Here is a 25,574-nt window from a genome sequence, read left to right as displayed (position 1 = left end):
GGGACCTAACATTGCTGGTGCCCAATTCCTTGTTCTAATGGCTAGATAACACTCTCGGACACGTGCGCCTATGTTTGGAATCGTGCATCGCTTGTGCACTGACTTCATGCTGCAATTTCCCAAAGAGTATTTGCAGCTAATTTTGTAGCATGCTGATCACATATAGTGACTTCACCAAAGTCGGTGCTAGTTTTACTATTGGTTTCAATGGGAGCAAGATCTGGCCTATAGTGCTTACATGCTAGTCCGTGTATATTAAACAATTCCTTTTAATAATGCTTTACTGAATGCTTGTAATGTAGGTTCTCTGAGCAAGTAATATCTATAAATTTAGTACCAGGCAAATTGGTTGAAACTATAGTAAAGAACAGAACACTAAGACATGTGGATGAACACAGTAAGTTGGGGAAGAGTCAACACAGCTTTTGTAAGGAAATCATGCCTTACCAATATATTATAAGTAGTGCTGTCATTTAATCTCAATTAACACAAGCTCTGATGCAAAACAAATGAACTAGATTACAAAAATTAATCACAATTTAAATCGCACTACTAAACAGTAATAGAATACACAATTAAAATTTATTATATTTTTGGGTTATTTTTACATTTTCAAATATATTTATTTCAGTTGCAACACAGAATACAAAGTGTACAGAGCTCAATTATATTATTTTTATTACAAATATTTGCATTGTAAAAAAGATAAAGAAATAGTATTTTTCAATTCACTTCATACAAGTACTGTAGTGCAATCTCTTTATCATGAGAAGCTGATGGAGAATAGGTCCAGTAATGGCTATTAGACAAGATAGTCAGGGACACGGCCCATGCTCTTGATGTCCCTAAACCTCTGACGCCAGAAGCTGGGACTGGACAGCAGAGAATGGATCATTCAGTGATAGCCCTGTTCTGTCCATTCCTTGTAAAACTGCTGGAAGACAGGATATTGAGCTAAATGGACGATGTGGTCTGACCCAGTGTGGCCGTTCTTTTATTAACAAATTCAACATCATATTTACTAATAGAAATAATTTAGATTTGCCAGTAAAATCTTTGTAAATATTTTAAAGTTACCTTTTTTCTATACAAAATGATCTTGCTTTGAAGCAACATACTTATCCTTGATCATCATAGGGTGTGATGCCGCCACATTGTAGACATACCCGAGCTAGCTTAAATCTAGCTAGCTTGGGTGCCAGAGTAGTGGAAGCTGTGGCAGAGTGGGCTTCAGTGTGGGTTGTTCAATCACCCGGGACCCTGGATAATTACTTGGGAGGTAGCCCATACTGAAACCCACACTAGCTGTGTCTTCACTTCTTGGGACTCGAAATAGCTAGATTAAAGCTATCCGAGCTTCAATCACCTCTTGTGATTGCAGTGTAGACTATACCCTTTGATTACATCTAAAGTATGATGTTATTTACCTGATTTATTCATTTACTGTATTACTATTATTATTTGTAAGTAATTAACTGTGTTTTTAAACCTGTTTTATTTTACATTGTGAGTAAACCTACGAATTGCGACACTGATAAGACATAGGCCTGTCTATATATACCTAAATACCTGATGCTTTGTAATTAAAAAACCTCTATATACACATACATGCAAAGCACAACCATTTAGTGTTCTAAATGTTTAGTTTTCCTTCTAACACTACAGGTGATTAGCTTGCTCCCTGAAGATGTGATTTGATTATCTTTATCTTGCTTTACGAATCTTAGCAGTGGTTTAAAAAGTCTAACCACAATATTGACACAGTGGCCTAAATTCCATAAATTGAATCCTAACAAGAATATCCATACACACACTTTTCTGTATCAAGATAAGAATGCATTCTTGGATACCACTACATATTCTTTTTCAATCAGTACTGGTTCCTACAGAAACAGTGACTTCAAGACTTTTTTGGGCTGGTGCATCTTAATATACAAAACATCCAGCCATATGCCAGAGAAGAGAGAGAAACAAATCTATAACACCTCTATATAAAATGAGTACTTGTGGCACCTTAGATACTAACAAATTTATTTGAGCATAAGCTTCGTGAGCTACACGGCTGCTACTCTGAAACCTCTATATAAAATGCATCTTTTACAAATGTATATACTAGATCAGGGATCGGCAACCTTTGGCACGTGGTTCATCAGGGAAATCCGCTGGCAGGCCGGATGGTTTGTTTACCTGCAGCATCCGCAGGTTCAGCCAATCACAGCTCCCACTGTCCCCAGTTCGCCAATTCCTGGCCAATGGGGGCTGCGAGAAGCGGCGCAGGCTGAGGGATATGCTGGCCGCTGCTTAAAGAGATACTTAGTTTGGATCCTTCCTGAAAATGGCTGGCTGAAATTGTTTTGTAACCTTTCACCTGTTTCTCTTGTTTTTGTTCCCTAGTGAGTGAAACTTGGCATAGCTAGAGATACATTTTTTTATGCTTTTCTTTGTTAACTAAGACTTTTGTGTGGCAGATTTCTGTTGATTAACATGCCTTACTTGTGACACATGAAAACAATTCATCACAATCTTAATAAAAAACCTCCATCTTTTGAAATGATTAGGAACATTCACTTGAGACGACAACCTTAAGAGTATTTTATAATCCTTAATTCAGATGACACCCCCAATTGCAAGAGGTTTTTCCTATAATACAATCCTTTCAAAACTTCCATATGCTCTGACATGTTATTGCAATTGATGCTTACAGTGCTCCTATAATTATTTTCATCCAACCTGTCTCTTGATATATTTTGTGTTGCATATTGTTTTTGAAAAGAAAACTATTCTTCCTTCAGAATTCGTTGACTGTTTCATTGTGCTAATTTTGAATGCAGATTTGTTCATGAATAATAAGTCTTCAAATTCTTCACTGTGCCTTTATATGGAAAAAAGCTTGACTTATCTAAGATGTAAAGTAAAAACAGCAGGCAGCTCATTTTAGTTAAATTGTACTGAGACACATAGTGCACAGCTCCTGGTGACTACACATGCCAAGTGCATGCATCTAAGGACAGAATTTGTTCCTAAGATATTGGTGTTGGTGCAAGAAACTTAGTGCAGTTATGTTCTGTAAAACTGACCTCACTGAGTGAATCTCCTATCATGTTTTTAAAAAGGGATTTCTCTGTTTATGAGGACTGGTACATTAAGATGAGTGTCCAAATTCATGATTCTTTCTTCCTACATGACTACATCAAGTAAACACAAAGCCATGAAGTTAGGTGAAATTTGTGATGATAATGCATGAGGCAGAATAGAATGCAGATTGTTGTTCTGAAAACTAGTTTGGATCTGCACTGCTGAAACATAATTTTTTTAAAAATCTTATTTCTTCACCAAATTAAAAATATGCAAGACACATAGAATGAAATACTGTCTTTACAAAAAGTTAATGGAAGTTTTGCTACTGACTTTAGTGAAACCAGGATTTCATCCTAATCATACGACCCAATTCAGACTTAAGATTCATTAAATCAGGGAATTGCACTCAATTACACTGTTTGAATGTGGCTCATTGTGAGCAAATAAGTGTGATAGCAGTTGTCAGTATTAGTTATTGTTAGGTTTCAGAGTAGCAGCCGTGTTAAGTCTGTATTCGCAAAAAGAAAAGGAGTATCCGTGGCACCTTAGAGACTACCAAATTATTAGAGCATAAGCTTTCGTGAGCTACAGCTCACTTCATCGGATGCATTTGGTGGGAAAAAGCAGAGGAGAGATTTATAGAACATGAAACACATGGGTTATCATACACACTGTAAGGAGAGTGATCACTTTAAGATAAGCCATCACCAGCAGCGGGGGGGGAAAGGAGGAAAACCTCCAAATAGAGTAGGGGCATTAGGGGACGAGAGCTGAGGAAGCGTTGTTCTAAGTCAGCCATAAAAATGTTGGCATACGGTGGGGCCATGCGGTTACCCATCGCAGTGCCGCTGATTTGAAGGTATACATTGTCACCAATGTGAATAGTTTATGTGTCAGGACAAAGTCCACAAGTTCAGCACCAGGTTAGCCGTGACAGTATCGGGATACTGTTCCTGACGGCTTGTAGTCCATCTTTGTGTGGAATGTTGGTGTAGAGGGCTTCTACATCCATAGTGGCTAGGATGGTGTTTTTAGGAAGATCACCAAATGGACTGTAGTTTCCTCAGGAAATCGGTGGTGTCTCGAAGATAGCTGGGAGTGCTCGTAACGAAGGGCCTGAGGAGGAGGTCTACATAGCCAGACAATCCTGCTGTCAGGGTGCCAATGCCTGGAGCCCCGACCTGGGGTATTCTATCTGCTACCCAAGATCCATAAACCTGGAAATCCTGGATGCCCCATCATCTCAGGCATTGGCATCTCTATTTGCGCTACATTGATGACATCTTCATCATCGGACGCATGGAAAAGAAGCTCTTGAGGAATTCCACCATGATTTCAACAATTTCCATCCCACCATCAACCTCAGCCTGGACCAGTCCACACAAGAGATCCACTTCCTGGACACTACGTGCTAATAAGCGATGGTCACATAAACACCACCCTATATCGGAAACCTACTGACCGCTATTCCTACCTACATGCCTCTAGCTTTCATCCAGATCATACCACTCGATCCATTGTCTACAGCCAAGCGCTACGATATAAACGCATTTGCTCCAACCCCTCAGACAGAGACAAACACCTACAAGATCTCTATCATGCATTCCTACAACTACAATACCCACCTGCTGAAGTGAAGAAACAGATTGACAGAGCCAGAAGAGTACCCAGAAGTCACCTACTACAGGACTGGCCCAACAAAGAAAACAACAGAACGCCACTAGCCATCACCTTCAGCCCCCAACTAAAACCTCTCCAACGCATCATCAAGGATCTACAACCTATCCTGAAGGACGAGCCATCACTCTCACAGATCTTGGGAAACAGACCAGTCCTTGCTTACAGACAGCCCCCCAATCTGAAGCAAATACTCACAAGCAACCCACACACCACACAACAGAACCAGTAATCCAGGAACCTATCCTTGCAACAAAGCCCGTTGCCAACTCTGTCCACATATCTATTCAGGGGATACCATCATAGGGCTAATCACATCAGCCACACTATCAGAGGCTCGTTCACCTGCGCATCTACCATGTGATATATGCCATCATGTGCCAGCAATGCCCCTCTGCCATGTACATTGGCCAAACTGGACAGTCTCTACGTAAAAGAATGAAGGGACATAAATCAGACGTCAAGAATTATAACATTCAAAAACCAGTTGGAGAACACTTCAATCTCTCTGGTCACTCGATCACAGACCTAAGAGTGGCTATACTTCAACAAAAAAGCTTCAAAAACAGACTCCAACGAGAGACGGCTGAATTGGAATAATTTGCAAACTGGATACAATTAACTTAGGCTTGATAGAGACGGGAATGGATGAGTCATTACACAAAGTAAAACTATTTTCCCATGGTATTTCTCCCTCCCACCCCACCCCCCACTGTTCCTCTGATATTCTTGGTTAACTGCTGGAATTAGCCTACCTGCTGTCACCATGAAAGGTTTTCCTCCTTCCCCCCCTGCTGTGGTGATGGCTTATCTTAAGTGATCACTCTCCTTACAGTGTGGTATGATAAACCCATTGTTTCATGTTCTGTGTGTGTGTGTGTATATAAATCTCTCCTCTGTTTTTTCCACCAAATGCATCCGATGAAGTGAGCTGTAGCTCACGAAAGCTTATGCTCTAATAAATTTGTTTGTCTCTAAGGTGCCACAAGTACCCTTTTTCTATTTCCCGATGGTATTTCTCCCTCCCCCCCACCCCCCCCCCGCGTTCCTCTGATATTCTGTTAACTGCTGGAATTAGCCTACCTTGCTTGTCACCATGAAAGGTTTTCCTCCTTTCCCCCCCTGCTGCTGGTGAATGGCTTATCTTAAGTGATCACTCTCCTTACAGTGGTATGATAAAACCCATTGTTTCATGTTCTCTGTGTGTGTGTATATAAATCTCTCCTCTGCTTTTTCCACCAAATGCCTCGATGAAGTGAGCTGTAGCTCACGAAAGCTTATGCTCTAATAAATTTGTTAGTCTCTAGGTGCCACGGGTACTCCTTTTCTTATTAGTTATTGTTGTGACTTTAACCCCACTTCCTTTAGATGGAAAATTTTTTCCCAAACCTCACCTTTTAAAAATTACCTTCTAAAATTGCATAGTTATTGGTATAATACTCACAATCAATTGTATCGATTTTTGTGTTTGAATTCGTTGACTTTGAACATATTTTGCCATTATTTTTTGGAATTATTATTTTGTTTAAGGCAAGTCTTCAAATGTCTGCCGGCTCTCTAGAGTGCTATATTATTTATCCTGGAAGCAAGGGAATCTACCCAAATTGGGATCTAAAACAAACTTCTGGAAATGATAGAAGGAAAACAATAATAATTGAGGGAAGCTGAAGGATTACAAAAGAACCCCTGGGCATCACCCAATGTAATTTACATTACATTTTTGCATAGACTCAGGTTTGCATGAGCAAAATGAAATATGGCATGGCTTATTAATAAATTTCAGCCCGTAAATGATATTGTTTTAGATACATCTTTCATTGTGCAGCCAAAAGAAATGGGTGTTAAATGTCTCCAAGTTTAATCAGGTTCTCAGTTCAGTTTCTTACAGAGTCTGTCTCTGCAGTTGTTGTGTTAATGTTAAACAGCAAGAGTACATTGACAGTTTTTGCCTCTGAGTGGAAGATAATATAGAAAACCCCCATTATGCAGAAAAGAGCTTTTGTGTGCTGTGTGCATCTCCCAAGCAATGCTTTGAAGTTTACCCTAAATGACCAAAAGATTTAACTGTAGCCATACTTTTACGGGTCAGATTTTAAAGCCGTTTATGTTCATCTGATCTGGAAATTGATGTAAAACTAGAAGTTTAAGAAGAATGCTACTCAGCAAACATAAAGGTCTCTTGCTTATTAACCTGGTATGTAGAGTTTTTGATGTACGGCAATTGGAAACCACAGAAAAAGGTTACAGCATCCTCAATCAGAAAAATAAAAGAAGGTAGGTCTTATTGATGTATTGGTCTGGTAATAAGCCCCACGTAATTTTTTATGTTGTTTGCTAGCAAGGTTTATCCAATATTTAATAGCTTTTGGAAAACACTGGTAGAAATTAGTCATAAATTTAACACATGATTTACAACACACATTGAGATATATTTAGGAACAGAGAAAAATATTTTCCAAGGGAAATCAAAGGTATCCCATGAACAGGAAATGTTTCATTTACAGATTCCAGCTCCATGTTTCACACCAGCAGTAATAAATTTAGACAAGGACATTTGAATCTGATACGGACCTATGTTCAAATAAATTCAGTATTTAGAGATTATATATGTATACAAGAAAAACACTAGTACTAAAGGAACAATGAGCATGTAACATAAGAGCAGTGTTGTATATTCTTTGAACATTGAGATTATACTTGCAGGGGAAGTACTTTTGGTTACTTACAGGATTGTTTCTGCACTATGATTTTCTTTATTACTTTAAATTCCCTCAAAACTTTTCACATTATCTGAACTTTGCCTGGCAATATCCCTTCCCCCATAAATGTTGGTAAAATTAAAGCTGGTTGACAAATTTTAACTGAAACTATTTTTCAGTAAAAAGTGCAGATTTGGTGACACAGAAACATTTCAGAAATTCACGTTGATTTTGCCAGAATTGATTTGATAGGAAAAAACAAACTAAAGTAAAAAAAATCTGAAAAAAATCAAAATATTTTGTTTCGGTATTTTCAATATGAAATGTTTGATTTTTCAAGTCAAAATATCTTTGTTTAGAATTTTTTTTAATTTTTTTAATGTTTTAAAAATACTCAAAAGAAAACCTTTTGTTTGACTATATTTTTTTACTTTTAAATTTCCTGAAAATTTCAAACATTTCATTTCTATTCAACCCAAAACAATTTTTAAGTTTTTTTTCAGAATTGCCAGTGAACCAGAAATCTGTCATTTGCAGAGCTCTAGTTAGATTACATTTTAAACATCTTGAACTAGATCACGGAGTTACTTCAAACCCTGACTATGGGACAGCACAGTTGTGGTGTCACAGGAGCAGAGCAGGAACTAAATTGCTTCTCAGAGAGACACCCTTGGATCCCTGCTTCCCCTTTGTCCCAGAAGGAAAGTGAGCTGCCCTATATCTGGTGCAGGTGATTCCATATTAACTTAGCTACACTGATTGGTGCATTGGAGTGGGGAAGAAGAGGCGACAACATCCCGTGGCAGTGAGTTCCACACACTAATTGTGTGTTGTGTGAAAAATTACTTCCTCATTTATGTATTAAATCTTCTGTCTATTAATTTCATTGGGTGACCTCTGGGTTTTGTATTGTGGGAAATGGTAACTAACATCTCACAATTCACTTTTTTCCACACCGTTCATGACTTCTGTCATAGACCCTCCCTTAATCAAATTTTCTTTACGCTGAACAGCCCTAATCTTTTTACTTTGTCTTACACAGAAGTCTCTCTCTATAAAGAAAATGCAGATACTGTACTCAAACTATCCTGTGGTAACTCACAAAGAGTTACAGATTCGACACTCAACCATGACTCATATCAGATAAAGTTTAGGGACACACACATCATGGCATTCCACACAGACAGCAACTTATTTCTTAAGGAACTTCACAGACTCCAAATACCCGGGCTTCACAACCAATTCTACAAGTGGGAACAAGACAAAAACCTGCCCTTTCCAATCTGTCTTCTTCATGTTGCTCAGAGTCCACATGCTTACTGTTGTCACAGTATTCTACATAATAGTCTCTTTCTTGATATAAAAATCTCATACTCTATATTGTGAGGATTTCTAGTCTTTCACAATAATATATGCATTTTAAGTGTCTGATTCTTCCTTTCAGCTCCTCTGAAAATCAGCCCTTAAAATTTAATTCTGTACATCAGTTTTATTTTGTTGAAAATTCATGTTTTTAATTGAAAAGCAAAGTTTGATTAGATTGTGACTGTACAAATTCATTAAAATTAGGATTGTCTCAGTATAGCGTAAAGTGCCTCGGTCTAGATGTTACTCTAATAAGTGTAGATATTAGGGCAAAACGCATATATAAGCTAACCGTACAAGTAAGCCACACTAAAACTGCATGACATCAAAGGTCTCAAGTTTGTTGTATGAACTTATTCAAACTAATGGATAGCACAGAATTTACAGTGTGTTTTATAAGGCAAGGGTAAGAAAGATAACAAAGAATTGCCTGTGTATTTTGTACTTTATGGCCAAATCTGCAGTAAATTTTATCAAAACATCCATCAATCTATCCCAAAGTGAGATTATTTTCCATATAAAAGCCTGAGATTGTTTAATCTTTAAGAAGCTTACTCCTTAATACTCCTTTTTCTTTGCTTACCACTTACATTAAAAGTGGTTTTAAGAAGAGCAAGTCCATTTTTTTCTTTTGAAATTTAAATAATGAAAATCCTCAGCTAACAGTTTCAAGACATATAGGATTTAAAATGTATTTTCAACATATTTCTGCTAACTCTGCTATTGAGCTACCTTACAATATCTCTTTTTTTCTAGTGAACACCATTTTTTTTTTTGCATTCAAAGCTGAGCCATTCAGATCTGTCATCCGAGAGCTGACAAGTACAGTAGGTGTAACTGCACTGTTCTAGTATCCTAAAGAAAACCACTCTCTTAGGAATATAGAACATTACTGGCAAATGGTACATGTTTCCAGACACCAACATCTGAGGCCATGATGCATTTGTTCTTTTAAACTCTCCTTTTACTTCATAGCAATTCTAGCTAATTCAGGGGAACGCTTTTTTCTCTTGAATATGCTCCAGCTCCTTTGAAGCTAAGATAGCTGCACAATGAAGAGGTATTTAGAAACAGGAACTCCTGGCACAATATGAATTTGTAAGTAGTTTGTGAAGCCAGCAATTTCATCATGATTGTTGCCAAACATTGTGGGTGGGGGCAGGCATGGTATGTACATTTTTCAGATGTTCCACTGTAGCAGCTACTTGGTACGTTTCCTCCAAACACTAAATAGTCGGTAGGTAAGTTAACATTTGGCCTTTTGCCTTCACACACAAAAAGCTCTATGTGTCAACTGTGAAAACTTAAAATGAAATTGAAATACAATTATTTTTCATCTGAGGTGGTAGGAGACAACTGGTAATGCTTTACCCCCTCCCACTTTTTTTTCTTTTTTTCCAGTCTTTCTTTTTAGTTCTTCATGCTGAAAGTAGAATACAATGCAACACATTTTTGGAAGACTAAGTATACAGTTACAGTGCCAGTCCTACCTGCTGCATCCTTCAGCATGTTCCAAGGGAAGCATGCAGAATATTTTACTGTGCTGTATGCCACATAATTCAGTTTCTCAACTGCTTAGAAAGACTAATACCCCACTGCAAAGCAAACTGACACTATATTAAGAAGGTTTTTTTCTTCAGATAAAGCATTAGGAAAGTGTCACCTGTGTCATTCGTCATATCTGGGTTCCAGGAGGAAACAAAATTCATCAACCTGCAATTGTAGCTAGCATATCCCTAGGATTTCATAGCTTTCACACTTCAGGTAAGTCCCCCAGCAAGCAAATTTTTATTAGGGCTGTCGATTTACTTGCAGTCAACTCACGCAATTAACTGAAAAAATTAATCACGATTAATCGCAGTTTTAATTGCACTGTTAAATAATAGAATACCAATTGAAATTTATTAAAAATTTTGGATGTTTTTGTACATTTTCATATATATAGTATTCTGTGTTGTAATTGAAATCAAAGTATATATTATTTTTGCTTACAAATATTTGAACTGTAAAAATGATAAACAAAATAAATTGTATTTTCAATTCATCTCATACAAGTACTGTAGTGCAATCTCTTGGTCGTGAAAGTGCAACTTACAAAGGTATATATATTTTTTTTGTTTTATGACTGCGCTTAGAAACAAAACAATGTAAAATTTCAGAGCCTACAAGTCCATACAGTCCTATTTGTTCAGCCAATCGCTAAGACAAGCAAGTTTGTTTACATTTAAGGGAGATAATGTTGCCCTCTTCTTATTTACAATGAGAACAGGCATTTGCATGGCACTTTTGTAGCCGGCATTGTAAGGTATTTATGTGGCAGATATGCTAAACATTCGTATGCCCCTTCATGCTTTGGCCACCATTCCAGGGGACGTGCTTCTATGCTGATGATGCTCATTAAAAAATAAGCATTAGTTAAATTTCTAACTTGGGAGAGAATTGTATGCCCTGCTCCATTTTACCCGTCTTCTGCCTTATATTTCCTGTTATAGCTGTCTTAGATGATGACCCGGCACATTGTTCATTTTAAGAACACTTTCACTGCAGATTTGACAAAACGCAAAGAAGGTACTGATGTGAGATTTCTAAAGATAGCTACGGTACTCGACCCAAGGTTTAAGAATCTGAAGTGCCTTCCAGAATCTGAGAGGTATGAGGTGTGGAGCATGCTTTCACAAGTCTTAAAAGAGCAACACTCCGATGTGGAAACTACAGAACCCAAACCACCAAAAAGAAAATCAACCTTCTGCTGGTGGCATCTGACTCAGAAAACGAAAACAACATGCATCAGTCTGCACTGCTTTGGATTGTTATCAAGCAGAAACCCATCATCAGCATGTCTTCTGGAATGGTGGATGAAGCATGAAGGAGTGAATCTTTAGAGCATTTGACACATAAATATCTTGTGACGCCAGCTACAACAGTGCCATGAGAACAAACCGGCGGGTAGCATTATCACCTGCAATGTAAACAAACTTGTTTGTCTGAGCGATTGGCCTGAACAAGAAGTAGGACTGAGTGGACTTGCAGGCTCTAAAATTTTACATTGTTTTATTTTTGAATGCAAGTTTTTTTGTACATAATTCTACATTTGTAATTTCAACTTTCATGGTAAAGAGATTGCACTACAGTACTCATATTAGGTGAATTGAAAAATACTATTTCTTTCGTATTTTTACAGTGCAAATACTTGTAATCAAACATAAATATAAAGTGAACACTGTACACTTTGTATTCTGTGTTGTAATTCAAATCAGTATATTTGAAAATGTGGAAAACATCCAAAATATTTAAATAAATGGTATTTTATTATTGTTTAACAGTGCGCTTAATTGCAATTAATTTTTTTAATCGCTTGACAGCCATAATTTTTATACTGGAGCAAGAAGATGTTTTTAATTTTGTTGGAGTTACTTGCTACCTGTCCCTTGGAAGAAAGTGAAAGAGACTTCCTCTCTGGTGCACTGTATTCCTTAGTTAGAAAATTCCTGAGTCAGTGCATAAATTGTGATGTGCAACAATTTCTGTTGTTTGATTACCCTTAGTCATTGCTGTCCCATTTAATTTAACGTAACTGCTCTAAGGTTCAGTTTGTGAGGCTGGTACAGTACTTGTGGTTATGATGCTGTATGTTACAGGAACTGTGGGATGCTAGATGCTGTTGGACATAAGGTCTGTGATTGTGTGTTAGTGTCATTCTTGTATACCCCCAGGGTGATGTGATTATGCTAGATTTCTTTTTTCCTTGTGAGTTTAGTGGGGGAGACAGGAATTTTTTCCCCTCCAATTGTAACCTCTCATATAAATCTTTTTTTTCCTTATCTAGCTATTTCCCTATGTACACAAGGATGCTGTCAACAGTTATTCATATGAAGATACTAATTTACCTCTTGGTGCCTGAATTCGTTGTTACCATCCTTTGCTCTGGACTACATGGCGAGAGTTGTCCATTTACTACATGTTCAAGATTCCCTATGATTGTCCTGTGTTGAATGAGAGCATGGTCTTGGTGCATGATTTGACCTGCATCACCCATAAATAGATCAAATAAAAGTAAATAAAGTCTGAAACCATTTGAACTATTAGGTATACAGAAGCTAATGGAGAATTACTGTTAGTTCACACTAAGGGATGTAGAAATGTAAAATTTTCAGAAGAAACTGTTTATTTTCACATGAGATTTTCAAAATTGTCTAATGGATTTAGGAGCACAAATCCTATTTAGGAGTATGAGTGCCACTGAAACACCTTAGGCCCTTTTGAAAATCTCCCCCTAAATATTGTACATGCAGTCCTAGGGAGTACTTCTGATACACAAACTCCTGTTTAGACTGATATTTTAAGAAGATTGAGTCCCTTCTATAGCATATAATATCTATGAACTGAGGTCTGGAAAAACCTGCCTTTCAGCAGGAAACTAAAGAAGCGCAATCTATTTAAGATGATTAAGAGGTTACATAAGAAAATGTCTGATGAGAGACAGCTTGTTATTATGGCAAAACAAGTCATAACAGGATCCAACAGCAGGGAGCTGAAGCTAGACTAGTTCAGACTAGATAAAAGGTGAATTTCTTTTTTAAATAGGGTAATTAATTAATTAGGATGGGACAGATTCTCCATTACTAGACATCTTTAAATGAAGATTAGATGTTTTTCTAAAGAAATGATGTCACTCAACCAGAAGTTATGGGATTGATGCTAGAATCAGTTGGTGGAATTCTGTGGCCTGTGTTACACAGCTCAGACCAGATTATCATAATGGTCCCTTCTGACCTTGAAACGTATGACTCAACATCTAAGTGGCAAGGTGGCCTCCAGAACAGATCACTGTTATAGTATCACTAGAAGAGGTATGGAGCTGGGGCATGTGTTAAGATAATTTTTCTTTAGAGGATAAGAAATAATAATACAATTATGCTTATGCATTGGTGGGGAGGAGAAACAGAACTGGAAAGAAATTTTGTAGCAAAGTCTTCAGCTCTCCATCCTGGACTAAATGAACACATAATGTGTAAAGCTTTACTGTTTATCAAAATGTTGAAGACCAAAAGTAAATATGGTCATCAGAACTGTTTTCTGTTAAATTAGAATCTGTAACAAAAGCTCTGTTGTATTCAGAGGAGACTGTAGAAAAGAATTCTTCCATTGCCTGCAGTCCTGCTTTCTGGCAAAGGTGTATCATGTACCATAATGGAAAAAGTTCAATGAAAAATTTGACAAATCTCAAACAGCAATTGCTACAGAATGTAAACCCAGGCAAGCAGAACAGAGGAGGTGGAGGAATGGATGGTACGCAGAAAAGGAACTGAGAACGTATAAATATGAGGCATTAGACATTAACAGTAAAGCTTCACTACAAGTCAGAGTGACTGAATTACGAAGAGGGGGAGAACATCTGGATATTTTTCTAACATTTTGGTGACTAAAATATAAATGTAATGACTAATGTTGAACACGTCCACAAAACTCCACACAGACTTGTACTTGTTGAGCTACTCTTGAAGACGTTGACTATGCAAACAGCTTCATTGAGAACTTGTTTTAGAACAGGTGGACTTTTTTTTGCAACTAGGGCTTGCCTGTGTATAATACAATGAATTTAATATGCTTGTGGTGCAACAGCCTACACGTGGGTGACTAGCCCGCTGTTTTTTTCCAGTCGTTGCATGAGCACCATCACTGCAATTCCTACACAGCGCTGCTAGAATCTGAGACAAAAATATCCAAAAGTGCAAAGAGCTGTTCCCCTGTAGCATCCTGTGGTAATGACTGACAGAACAGAAATTCCTCTGGAGTTTTTTTGTCATTCTCAATTTTATGTATGTCCGCATCTGAGCAGCACTGAGACGTTCCTCATTTTATCAAGAAGAACGGGAAACAAAAGGACTTCACTTGATTTTGGCAATCTCTTGTTCAGTCATGTCATTTGCCATACTGTGAATATGCCTGGCAATAGTGTCATTAGACAGAGGAATTGAATCAAGTTGAGTCACTGCACCTTGCCCCAACATAATCAAAAACCATTTTCTTTGCACGTGGCAGAAAAAAACTTTCTCCAATAGTGTGCGGTTTCCCGGTTTTAGTTATCCAATATGACACATCAGAAGATTTCTCTGGGGTTTTCTCATTTGCTATAGCTGCTGTTCTCAGTACTGTTTTCTGGCCCTTAGCACTCTCAGCTTTTGCTGAAAAAAAATCAAGCGGTTTTGTTTAAAGAGAACTGTGCTGTGTCTGAGTGCCGCAATATTTTTGAAGGTCTTAAGCTATCCTTTGCCGGAGCTTCGCTACACACCAAACACTGTGGCCGTGGGTCCTCCTCAAAACCAGTCCATGTAAATCCATATTCCAAATGTTTTGAATCATATTTGCGGTTTCTTAGATTTTTACTGCTGTTAGGCTCCTTCTTTTGCTGCGAGTGGCAATCAACTCCCCTTCATTACCCCACTTTCCTCCAATTTTCTTCAGAAAATGGTTCATTGCTAAAATTATTTCTACAGCAACTTTTCAAACTGGCTTCAACCACAACATGCTCATTCAGTTGCTAGGTAATCATTTCAGACAGTTCTGATAGGCATGTGGCTGAGAAAAGATGTGGTGCACAGAGCCGGTGTTACAGGGTGGCAAGCAAGACAATTCCTGGGACCCCACACCACACGGGGTCCTGCAAAGCTAAGTTACTCAAGCTTTGGATTCAGCCCACATAAGCAGCTGAGCTCAGGCTTCAGCTTTCTGCCCTGGGCCCCACTGAGTCTAATGCCAGCCCTGGCAACCCCATTAAAATGAACTCATGACCCACTGTTTGAGAACTGCTGATCTAAACTATTCTTTAAAACCCCCAAAGACTGAGATTCCACAAACCTTCATAGGCAATTTGTTCCAGTGCTTCACTACCCTGACAGGAAGTTTTTCCTAGTGGCCAACCTAAACCTCCCTTGCTGCAATTTAAGCCCATTGCTTCTTTCCTATCCTCAGAGGTTAATGAGAATGTTTTTTTCACCCTTCTCCTTGTAACGATCTTTTATGCGCTTGAAACTGTTATGTCCCCCCTCAGTCTTCTCCTCTCCAGACTAAACAAACTCATTTTTTTCAATTTTTTCTCATATGTCATGTTTTCTAGAACTTTAATCTTTTTTGTTGCTGTCTTCTGGACTTTTTCCAATTTGTCTACAATTTTCTGAAATGTGGCACCCGAACTGGAAACAGTACTCCAGTTGAGTACTCCAGTACTCATATGAAGTCTGTCCTTTCATCAAAGGAAAATGATAATGCACCAGCCTTGTTATTCCAAATGGCGTTTCTTACACACCCTAATCCAAATACAATGGATAAGATAAAGCAATAAGATAAGTTTATTAACTACAGAAAGATAGACTTTAAGGGATTACAAGTGATGATGCATAAAAGTCAGGATTGGTTACAAAATATACTGAAAGGATAAAATGCAAGGTAATACCTAACTTAAAAGCTAGGTGAACTTAAAATCAGTAAATGTCACAGGCTGAGTCTCCTTTCAGCCTAGAACCCTTCTCCCTAGTTCAGTTATTTGAGATGCATTGATGTCATAAGCAGAGATGAAGGAGGAGAGAGGGTAAATTGGAGGCCACTGTTTCTCATTCTAGTTCCACCATCCCCTTTTGAGGATTACCCCCACCTGGGGTGCTGATGACAAGTATCTCTTGTGGATGTGAAGTCTGACCTATCCCTATGATGGAATGTAAATTTGTTTACATCTTTCCCCCCTGTTGGAGAATGGCCGCTTAAGCTAGTGATAGCTCTTTAACACCTGGCTGTGGTGTATCTTTGTCTCTGAAAAACTTGTTTGTGGGTGTTACCTGAAATTGCAGGCCTATTTCAGTAACAGTCATATAGTAGAATCTCAAACTTCACATATAGTATTGCTATACAAATTCCAACAGGATAATGATATTCGCAGATTATGACTTTTCAAACGATATCTCACAGGGCATACTTGTACATAATTTATTATAGTCTTGTAAAGTGGTGAACATAACAATATAGACTGTCACAGAGGGTTTTTGTAAAGTCTACTATATGGGATAGATTCCTCAGCTAGTGTAAATCAGCATTGCTCCATTGAAGTCAATGGGTCTCAAGCACGTCCTTAAAATTAAATATAAACATAAATGCTTGGTGAATCTTGGCCTAAATATGGGTTGTGCAGATATTTGGAAGGGGTTGCTATATATAGACGTGTACAGTTTGAATACTTTGGACTGTTTTGAGGCCACTGTGTTACATAAGAATTTATTTTACATTTAGCTATATCTGTATGAAATACAATTAAAACTATCCAATTGAATGTTTTTTCTCAAATGGATTTAATTAATCGCCCTGTTTAATTTTCACTTTCTTCCTCTCCTAGCTGCCTTCGCTTTCTGAAGAATAAAAACTGAAGGAAACTGTTATCATTAAAATGCCAGCAATCACCATCCAGTGCTCCTGCATGTACCAAGTGGTGTGGAGTAAAGTCACCTCTATTGCTCTCCTGCTGACCTGGTGCATCCCCTCAGTGGTGCCAGTCTTCCATTCGCTACAATATCATTAGTTGTCTATTTCAAAAGATTTAGGGCTCAGGCTATGTCTACACTATCACTTATGTTGGTATAACTTGTGTCACTCAGGCATGTGACTAAACTGCCACCCGAGTGACATAAGTTACACTGACCTATGTGGAACAGTGCGTGTGGACAGGACAGATTCTCCAACACACTAGCTACCCCGCTCGCTGGGATGGATTAATTAAGTCGATAGGAGAGTTTCTTTCCCGTCGGCTAAGAGCAGTATACTGAGAAGTTACAGCAGAGCAGCTGCATTGGTGCAACTGCGCTGCTGTAACCTCTCCAGTGTAGTCATAGCCTCAATTATGCAAGATGCCTGAGCCCTTTGACCTTGACTCAGGAAAACACAAGTATCTGCTTAACATTAAGCACACAGTGGGACTACTCACGGACTTAAATTTAAATGTGTATTAAGTGTTTTCCTGGATCAGGGCCAGAGTACTCAGCACCTTGCAGACTTGAGCCCTAACTGTTGTGCTACATAAGGAACATGTATAGCAAACTTCTGAAATCAAAATTCTGAATCTTACCATTGGCAAATATTACCCATGAGAAATAACCCAACCGTGTGTTATTTTTATGCATTTTATTCTGTTAAAAACAAAATTTAATTTTTGGGTTAACTTCAGAGTTATGCAGAATTTTGTGGGTGGCATTTATTTTGCAGTATGTGGTTCTTGTTTGAATATAGTGGATTATTTAAATCTACCCGTTGTTTTTCAGAGAGCAGAAAGACAAACACGAATGATGGACTCAGCCCAGTATGCAGAATTTTGTGAAAGTCGTCAGTTAAGTTTTTGTAAGTACTATCACATATAACTCCTGTACAGTATTTAGATGTGCAGTTATTTTATGTACACTGTAGAACCTAATTGATACATTTCTGGGAAATGTATTCATTTAATGCATGAAAAAGTATGTTAGGTTCTCTGTCCTCAGAATTGCTAAGTGATGCTAATTATTACACTGTATTGAGATCAGGCAGACTATTTTATTTATTTTTATATTTCCCATATTTCACAAATACTCTGGTGCTGAGTGCAAGTATAAATCCATAAATAGATAAAACTTTTAACCAGTTTATATATTAAACAACCATGTTTGTATGCAGCTTACCTTGGTATGGTATACACAGCTGATAAATGAAGTACACCCTCAAGGTGTGATTACTTCTGAAGGTATCTAAAATTAACTAATGGTATGAAGTTTCTTTTTTATTTCTGCATCCATAGATATACAAAGAACTTACTAAAGGGTCTTTTCTATTTTAAGCCGTAACCTCCTGCTGTGGAATTTATTCAACATTAGCCAAATTCATCAGTGCATTCCATTCCAACACTAATAACATGATGACAGAATTAGGGTTTTACTAGCACTGAAAAGCAGCTTACTAGAAATGCTTGTGGGCCACAACTATAATGGGTTGTAAATTAATGGGCTTGATCAGTAGCAAAACATCATTACAGAAGCGGTTAAGTGATGACTAAGGTTCAGGTTAAAGGTCAAAGAGAAAGTGAGGTGAAAGAGCTAGTGAAAAGCATGACAAAATAGCACAGACCCTACAATACAAATTGAACACAATGGATCTTTAAATGAGAGACGCTTATCTTGTTTTTCATAACAAAGCATTTGAATTGGGTGCATGAGTGATTCATTTATGTATCATAAAGTGCAAATAAATGACACACCAAACTAGCACTCTGTGGTAAATGTCAGCAAATGAGGAAACATGTTTTGTACGCATTTATTCTTTTCCCTATTCAATATGTTTTGAAAGCCAGTTGTAATTGGCATCACACATCTGTGAATCATTATATAAATGGTACTTCAGCTTGGGGTGACTTCAGCTAATGAGAGGTGTGGTGATAATGCCATTTTTTAAACCTAAAAATTATAATCAGAACTCAGCGCAATCTAAATCTTCTAGTCACAAAATAATGTTCAGTGTTGATGACCTGGAGATCATTGATTATTTTTTGTAATGATCTGATGATAATTTGCTCATTTTGAATCACCATGGCCTCATTTTCCCTTCATATTAATATCAATCAAGTTGTTAGTTGATATCAATGGGGTTTTACTGGTGTAAACTAGTGAGGAAAATCATACTCACAATTCATTACCTAGCATAAAGCAACCAGATAATACAGTAATATGCTAAATGGACATGCCTTTTATTAAAAATTAAGACAAAAGACTATTTTCATATTTCTTTTAGTTGTAATAGAAATGAATTTAAAAAACTGCAGTGTGTTTAAAATAATAAACCCATATTACTGTAAGGTAAAGCCACATATTAGCTCCTGAAGAGTCATCCAATGTTACAGTAGTGTTATAATTATTAGTTATATGACACCATAAATCTGTATGGCATTTTAAAAACTGTTGAAAGACAAGCTCCCTGCCCCACAATGTCAAACAGTCTAAGATGACATGTAAATATTCGAGCAGTGCTTTGATCCTGCCACCCTCCTTTTTATTCATCCGCAAATTCTCCTACTTCGGCTTCTTTTCCTCAGCCAACCAGTATATCCGTGTTTCCCTGTCCTAAATATGATCCTTGATAACAGCTGCCTTTCCAATGAACCCCCAATCTCTCTTCTCCCCTTTACCTTCAGGCTGATTAAACTGGAAGTTTACAAATCTATATCAAATTACTCTCCCACCCCAGATTCCCTCCAGTTGATTTCTGCCCTCTTCACAAAGCACTAAGGACTTCTTCCTGGCCAAGTTTCTTTCATCTTTCTCTAGTCATTGACACCATGTTCACTCTCTCCCTTAACAACATTTTTTTTCTCCCTTTGGCCTTTCCTGGTTCTCCTCTAATTTTCCTGCCATTCCGTCAGCATCACTTTGGCCTTCCCACCTTCTCCCCCTCTTTGCGCAAGCCCCCATGGCTCTCTGTCTCTGCCCATCTCTTTTTTTTTCTCTGCCTTATTCTGAGGTATCCTGAGTGTGTGTGGGATCAAAGCATTATTTCTGTGTGACGATTTACAGATCTACTTGGCTGCACCTTTTATTTCCCTCTGCCTTCTACTGCATTTCAGACATACCCAGCGATCATGCTGGATAGCTTTGTCTCCTTCAAGGACCCTAACACATAGTTAAAAAATGAGCTCCTTAATTTTCCTTCTAAATCACTTCCACCTTTCTTCGTTTGCTGTTGATAACATCCTTTTCCTCCTCACTCAGGGTGGAGCCTCAGAGTCATCTTATCCTATCTTATCCTATCCTATCTTTATCCTATCCAAGGGTTGACGCAAGCCTGTTTTTTCTTCCACCATAATATATTGTAAATCCAACCCTTCCTGTCCCCACTGTTAAATGTTTGTCCATACTGCAATCTCCTGCCTTGATTACTGCATCTTTTTTCTCCTTGTTTTCCTTCATGATTGTCACAGCCTTCTCTTATAGGCTACCCAAAATGCTACCTGTGAAATTAGCATCTTTACCCATTAATCTCACTGTCTCATTCTAACCCCCTCTTTGAATCCCTCTACTGCCTCTTTCTTGCCCTTCACATTAAGTTCAGTTTTACTTTTTGACTGTTACCCTGTCAGATGTAGAAATTAAGCAAATAAGAATGTAGATTTATTGTTCAAATTAACTTCTATTCACTTTGTTTTGAACTGACAGCAAGAAAGCTTCCAAGTTTCGTGATTGGCTGGACTGCCAGCAGCATGGAAATAAAACCCAATGCAGTTGCCATGGAGATTTTGGCATATTTAGCATATGAGACTGTGGCACGGTAAGGGAATGTGCTAATTCTACTGTGATACAGCAGAACAAATGACAGGTTTCAGAGTAGCAGCCGTGTTAGTCTGTATTCGCAAAAAGAAAAGGAGTACTTGTGGCACCTTAGAGACTAACAAATTATTTAGAGCATAAGCTTTCGTGAGCTACAGCTCACTTCATCGGATGCATTTGGTGGAAAAAAAAAACCTAAGGTGCCTTTTCTTTTAGCAGAACAAATGTAACTAGTAATCTTAACGTCTTTCAACTATCTCAGCAGACTTCAGGCTGTGTGTTAACATTTCTTCAAAGTGTACTTTGACACTTTCAAGGGACTATCTCTGGCTTCCTTTCTAACTTTCATGTAATCTGCTGTATCTGAGCTTTTGTACTGTTCCGTGCTCATTGCTCTGATGTGTAAGTGGCACTTTTGGCTAATGGTTATAGCAAAGATTGGCAGCTAGGAGGGCCAATGAAACAACTCACTTTTCTATGTGAATTCTGGTGATCACTTGGGTTCAGTCATCCAACTGCAAATAAAAGATAGGGGCAAACCCTTTTTAGTAGACAAATATCCAGTAAATTTATAAAAGGTGATGAGATAGGTGGTTCTTTGAGTGCTGATCCCTATGTGTATTCCACATGTGCCCCGAGTCCAGAGGTCCATGAAAAGCAGGTCTGTTGGCCCACATATGTGCAATTGCTCTCCAAGCCTGCACTTGGTAGCAGAGCCTAAGCTTCTAAACCCAGGACTCATCCTTCAGGGTTCTAAAGAGTAAGAGGCACTCTCATGGATGCAAAGGACAGATCCCCATCCAGGTCTATTTATGAGAGAAGAGATCCCTCCCCGACCCCATCCAGGTTGGGCAAACCTTCACACGCACATCCTAATGGCTCAGAACTGCTGAAGGCCCAGGCATGCAGTTAAAACACAGAAGAAAAAGAATACATCAGTTCTCTTGGTGGCTCTGACTCCTAAACATAAAGACTGACATCCAATTGGCTCCATCTAAGAGTGCAGGACTTGATTCTATGGCAGTCCAGCCCACTCTTCTAAGGACAGCCACCTGCAACACTTGGGATGCATTGGAATCATCAGTCCTGACAGCCAGTATACCAGAACCCTGGACACGTGGGCACTCATATCTCATCCCCTCTCTCTTAGACGCATCCTTGACAGACATTGCCACATCAGACGATGTAATCTACTTCAGTAACTCAGGACTCCTCCCTGCTCCAACCCTGACGCAGGACTGTGTTCACTTTCCAGTTACTGACCCCACCAGTAGAGCCAGAGAAGGTCCTCTGACTTGGTTGAGTCAGATACTCTGCCAGCCATTCATCTCCTTGCAGAGACATGAGTCCTGACAGGGAGTTGAGGAGAACTGGATGCCCTCCCCTCCACCCATTGCCACCCCACCCACTCAGGGCTACTTTGATGCCTCAGTTGAGAATACCCCTCTTTATGGATGCCAAACACTTCTATCCGTCCCTTGTCCCCCAAACTTTCGGGTCTTTCTCTCACATTTTGCTCACAGTTGGGACTCTATCATAACAGACGTGGGTTCTAGAAATCATCCACCATGATACTCCATCAAATTTATCTCCCTTCCCTCCTACAAACCCCGTTCCGGTTCTTCTCAAGGACCACTTGCACGAGAAGATTCTTTGCCAGGAGGCAGATTCTCTTTCTCAACAGGTTTCAAGTAGCAGTCGTGTTAGTCTGTATTCGCAAAAGAAAAGCAGTACTTGTGGCACCTTAGAGACTAACAAATTTATTAGAGCATAAGCTTTCGTGAGCTAAATGCATCCGATGAAGTGAGCTGTAAGCTCACGAAAGCTTATGCCTCTAATAAATTTGTTAGTCTCTAAGGTGCCACAAGTACTCCTTTCTTCTCCAACAGTGGCTAATAGAACAAGTGCAACTCTCATTTGACGGGGAAGATTTTATTCCCCATACTTGTTTGTCCCCAAAAAAGATGAGGGTGGAGACCCAGTCTGGATCTTTGACAACTGAACATCTTTATTCAAAAGTCAAAATTCAGGATGGTTATACTAGCATCAGTAATCCCCTCTGTACAGGAGGGAATGTGGTTTGTGGCTCTCGAGATAGAAGACACCTACTTTCATATAGTGTCCTTCCCTTGTACAAGCAACAGCACCAGGGTATTCACAAAGGTTTTTGCGGTGGCACCCCAAATTAGATGCAATGGCTGCACAGCCTTCCCATACTTGGTTGACTGGCTCCTAACAGATCACTCCTACCATGAGGTCAGGTTAGCAACTTTGTTCCTGCTTCATCTTCTAGCAACACTGGTGTTTCTGCATGAACAAAGAAAACTCCATTTTGATTCTCACTAGGACAAAAACATTATCAGAGTGATACTGGACTCCAATTTCAGAAAGATCTTTATTCCCTGCAGAAAGATTTCAATCAGTGAACAATCTGATAATACGGGTTACTTGCAAACAAAAAAACTACAGTCAAAGTATGCCTTTCCCTACTAGGCCACATGGTCTCATGTGCTTATGTGATACCATTCGCCAGACTTTTTCTGCACTGCCTATAGGCCTGGCTCTGGTCTCTCTACTTACCAGACAAGGACCACGTGAACACCAGAGTGACTGTTCCGCCTCTCACATGAACCCGGAACAAGTGCAAGTGGGAGTCCCGTTCAACACTGCCAGTCCCAGTGCCACCATCATAACAGATACTCTGGGATGGGACACTCTAGGATGGGACACTTACCTGAATTATCACACTGTACAGGGCATTTGCACCAAACTGTACCTCAACCTGCTGGAACTGAGAGTGGTCCGTCATGTATTCGCTCCATATCCAAATAATGTTGGATAATATCACTCTGGCCTTTTATATAAACAAGCAGGGTTGAGCAAGAACCCTGCCCCTCTTCCTGGAAGCAGTCAGGCATTGGAATGTTCAGAAACCACATCACTATCCAAGCCACAGACCTACCAGGTATTTCTCTGCAGACCATGAGTGGGAAATATACAGCTCTCGGAGATTCACTCAGGCGGAACACCTCAGTGGGATCTCTTCATGTTCCAAATGAACAGGAAACTTCCTTTGTATTGCAGGCATGGGCCATGATGCCCAGGACAAAGCTTTCCTGTTATCATGGTCAGACCAACACAGATATGCCTTTCTGCCCATTCCCCTGCTACTACAAGTCTTGAGAAAGATCTGTCTCATTCTCATAACACCCAACTAGTCCAGATACTTAGTTTCCTGAACTTCTGAGAATGACAACCTATCCTCCCATCAGGATCCATCCCTTGCCAGATCTTCTAACTCAGGAAGACTGCAAAATCAGAGATCCTCACCCAGATCCACTTAACCTCACAGACTGGTTGTGGATGTGCTTCAGAACTGGAACACACATATTCAGAAGCTGTCCAAGCCATTCTTACTCAGAGTAGTAAAGATTCAGCTAGGAACTGCTACCTAGCTAAAGGGAGATGTTTCTATATCTGGGCACAGCATAATCAGTCTTCCTCAGACTTTGCGGATATGCCAGTCATTTTGGATTATCTCCTGTCATTGAAGAACTTGGGTCTTCTCCTGAGCTCATTGTTGGGTCCATCTTGCAGCAATCAGTGCAGTCCTTCCTCCAGTAGATGAGGAGTCCATTTTAACGCACCCAACAACAGATAGATTCCTGAAGGGCCTAGTCAGGACTTTCGTACCTGTACCCCTTTGAGGAAGACTCAGGAAGCTTCATAAAAGCAAAGGCAAGATTTATTCCATTCACACTTTCAAAGAGCTCACATTCTTTCTTTCCTCTTTCTCATCTCTCTCCTCCTCCCCCTTTGCATCCTGGACTCAGTTACAGCAACCATCAGAACAAACTTACAAGCACAAATTGGAGTCGCTATCTGCAACTAGCTAGATACAACCAGGACATTTCCACCAGTTGTCAAGCCTACACCTCAATGGGATCTCAATCTCGCCCTGTCACTACTCACCAGGCCACCATCTGAACTTTTGGCCACATGCTTTATGTCCCATTTTTCCATGAAGGTCACGTTTTTAGTTGGTATTACTTCGTCCAGAAGAATGAGCACAATGGGAGCACTCATGACTGATCCACCATGTGCCCTTTCTACGAGGAGAAAGTCTCCCTTCATCTTCATCATAAATTGCTCCCTAAAGTAATTTCTGAATTCCATGTCAACCAACCTACCCACTTTTCCATTTCCTTCACTAAACCCAATGCTTCCATTGAAGAGAAAAGATTTCATTCCCTGGATGTCAGATGCACCCTGGAATTCTGCCCGTCAAGGACCCAACCAATCAGAAAATCACCAAGACTATTGCTCACTATAGCAGAAAGGTCACGAGGACAAGAAATATCTCCTCAGAGAATCAATAAATTGATTTTGGTTGCATCATCACATACTACCAATTAGCGCATTTCCCTCC

At 39.1% G+C, this 25,574-nt stretch overlaps 1 protein-coding gene and 1 long non-coding RNA gene across 2 annotated transcripts in view; both read left to right on the top strand.

The window, feature by feature from the left end:
- The window catches only part of SUPT3H (SPT3 homolog, SAGA and STAGA complex component), a 475,057-nt gene that overhangs the window by 366,322 nt on the left and 83,161 nt on the right, over positions 1-25,574 (top strand). Inside the window, 2 exon segments of the mRNA XM_043510132.1 lie at positions 18,122-18,197; positions 21,035-21,145. Of these exon segments, the coding sequence (XP_043366067.1) occupies positions 18,122-18,197; positions 21,035-21,145 (187 nt within the window).
- Positions 9,144-18,114, top strand: LOC122459197. Its single transcript, XR_006279711.1, has 3 exons — positions 9,144-10,583; positions 12,646-12,872; positions 17,203-18,114. It is a non-coding gene; the product is annotated as an uncharacterized LOC122459197 (long non-coding RNA).

The sequence above is a fragment of the Dermochelys coriacea genome, chromosome 3 (assembly GCF_009764565.3).
Source record: "Dermochelys coriacea isolate rDerCor1 chromosome 3, rDerCor1.pri.v4, whole genome shotgun sequence".
Taxonomy (NCBI): domain Eukaryota; kingdom Metazoa; phylum Chordata; order Testudines; family Dermochelyidae; genus Dermochelys; species Dermochelys coriacea.
The sequence above is the reverse complement of the archived record's forward strand: the minus strand, read 5'-3'. Positions and strand labels throughout refer to the sequence as shown.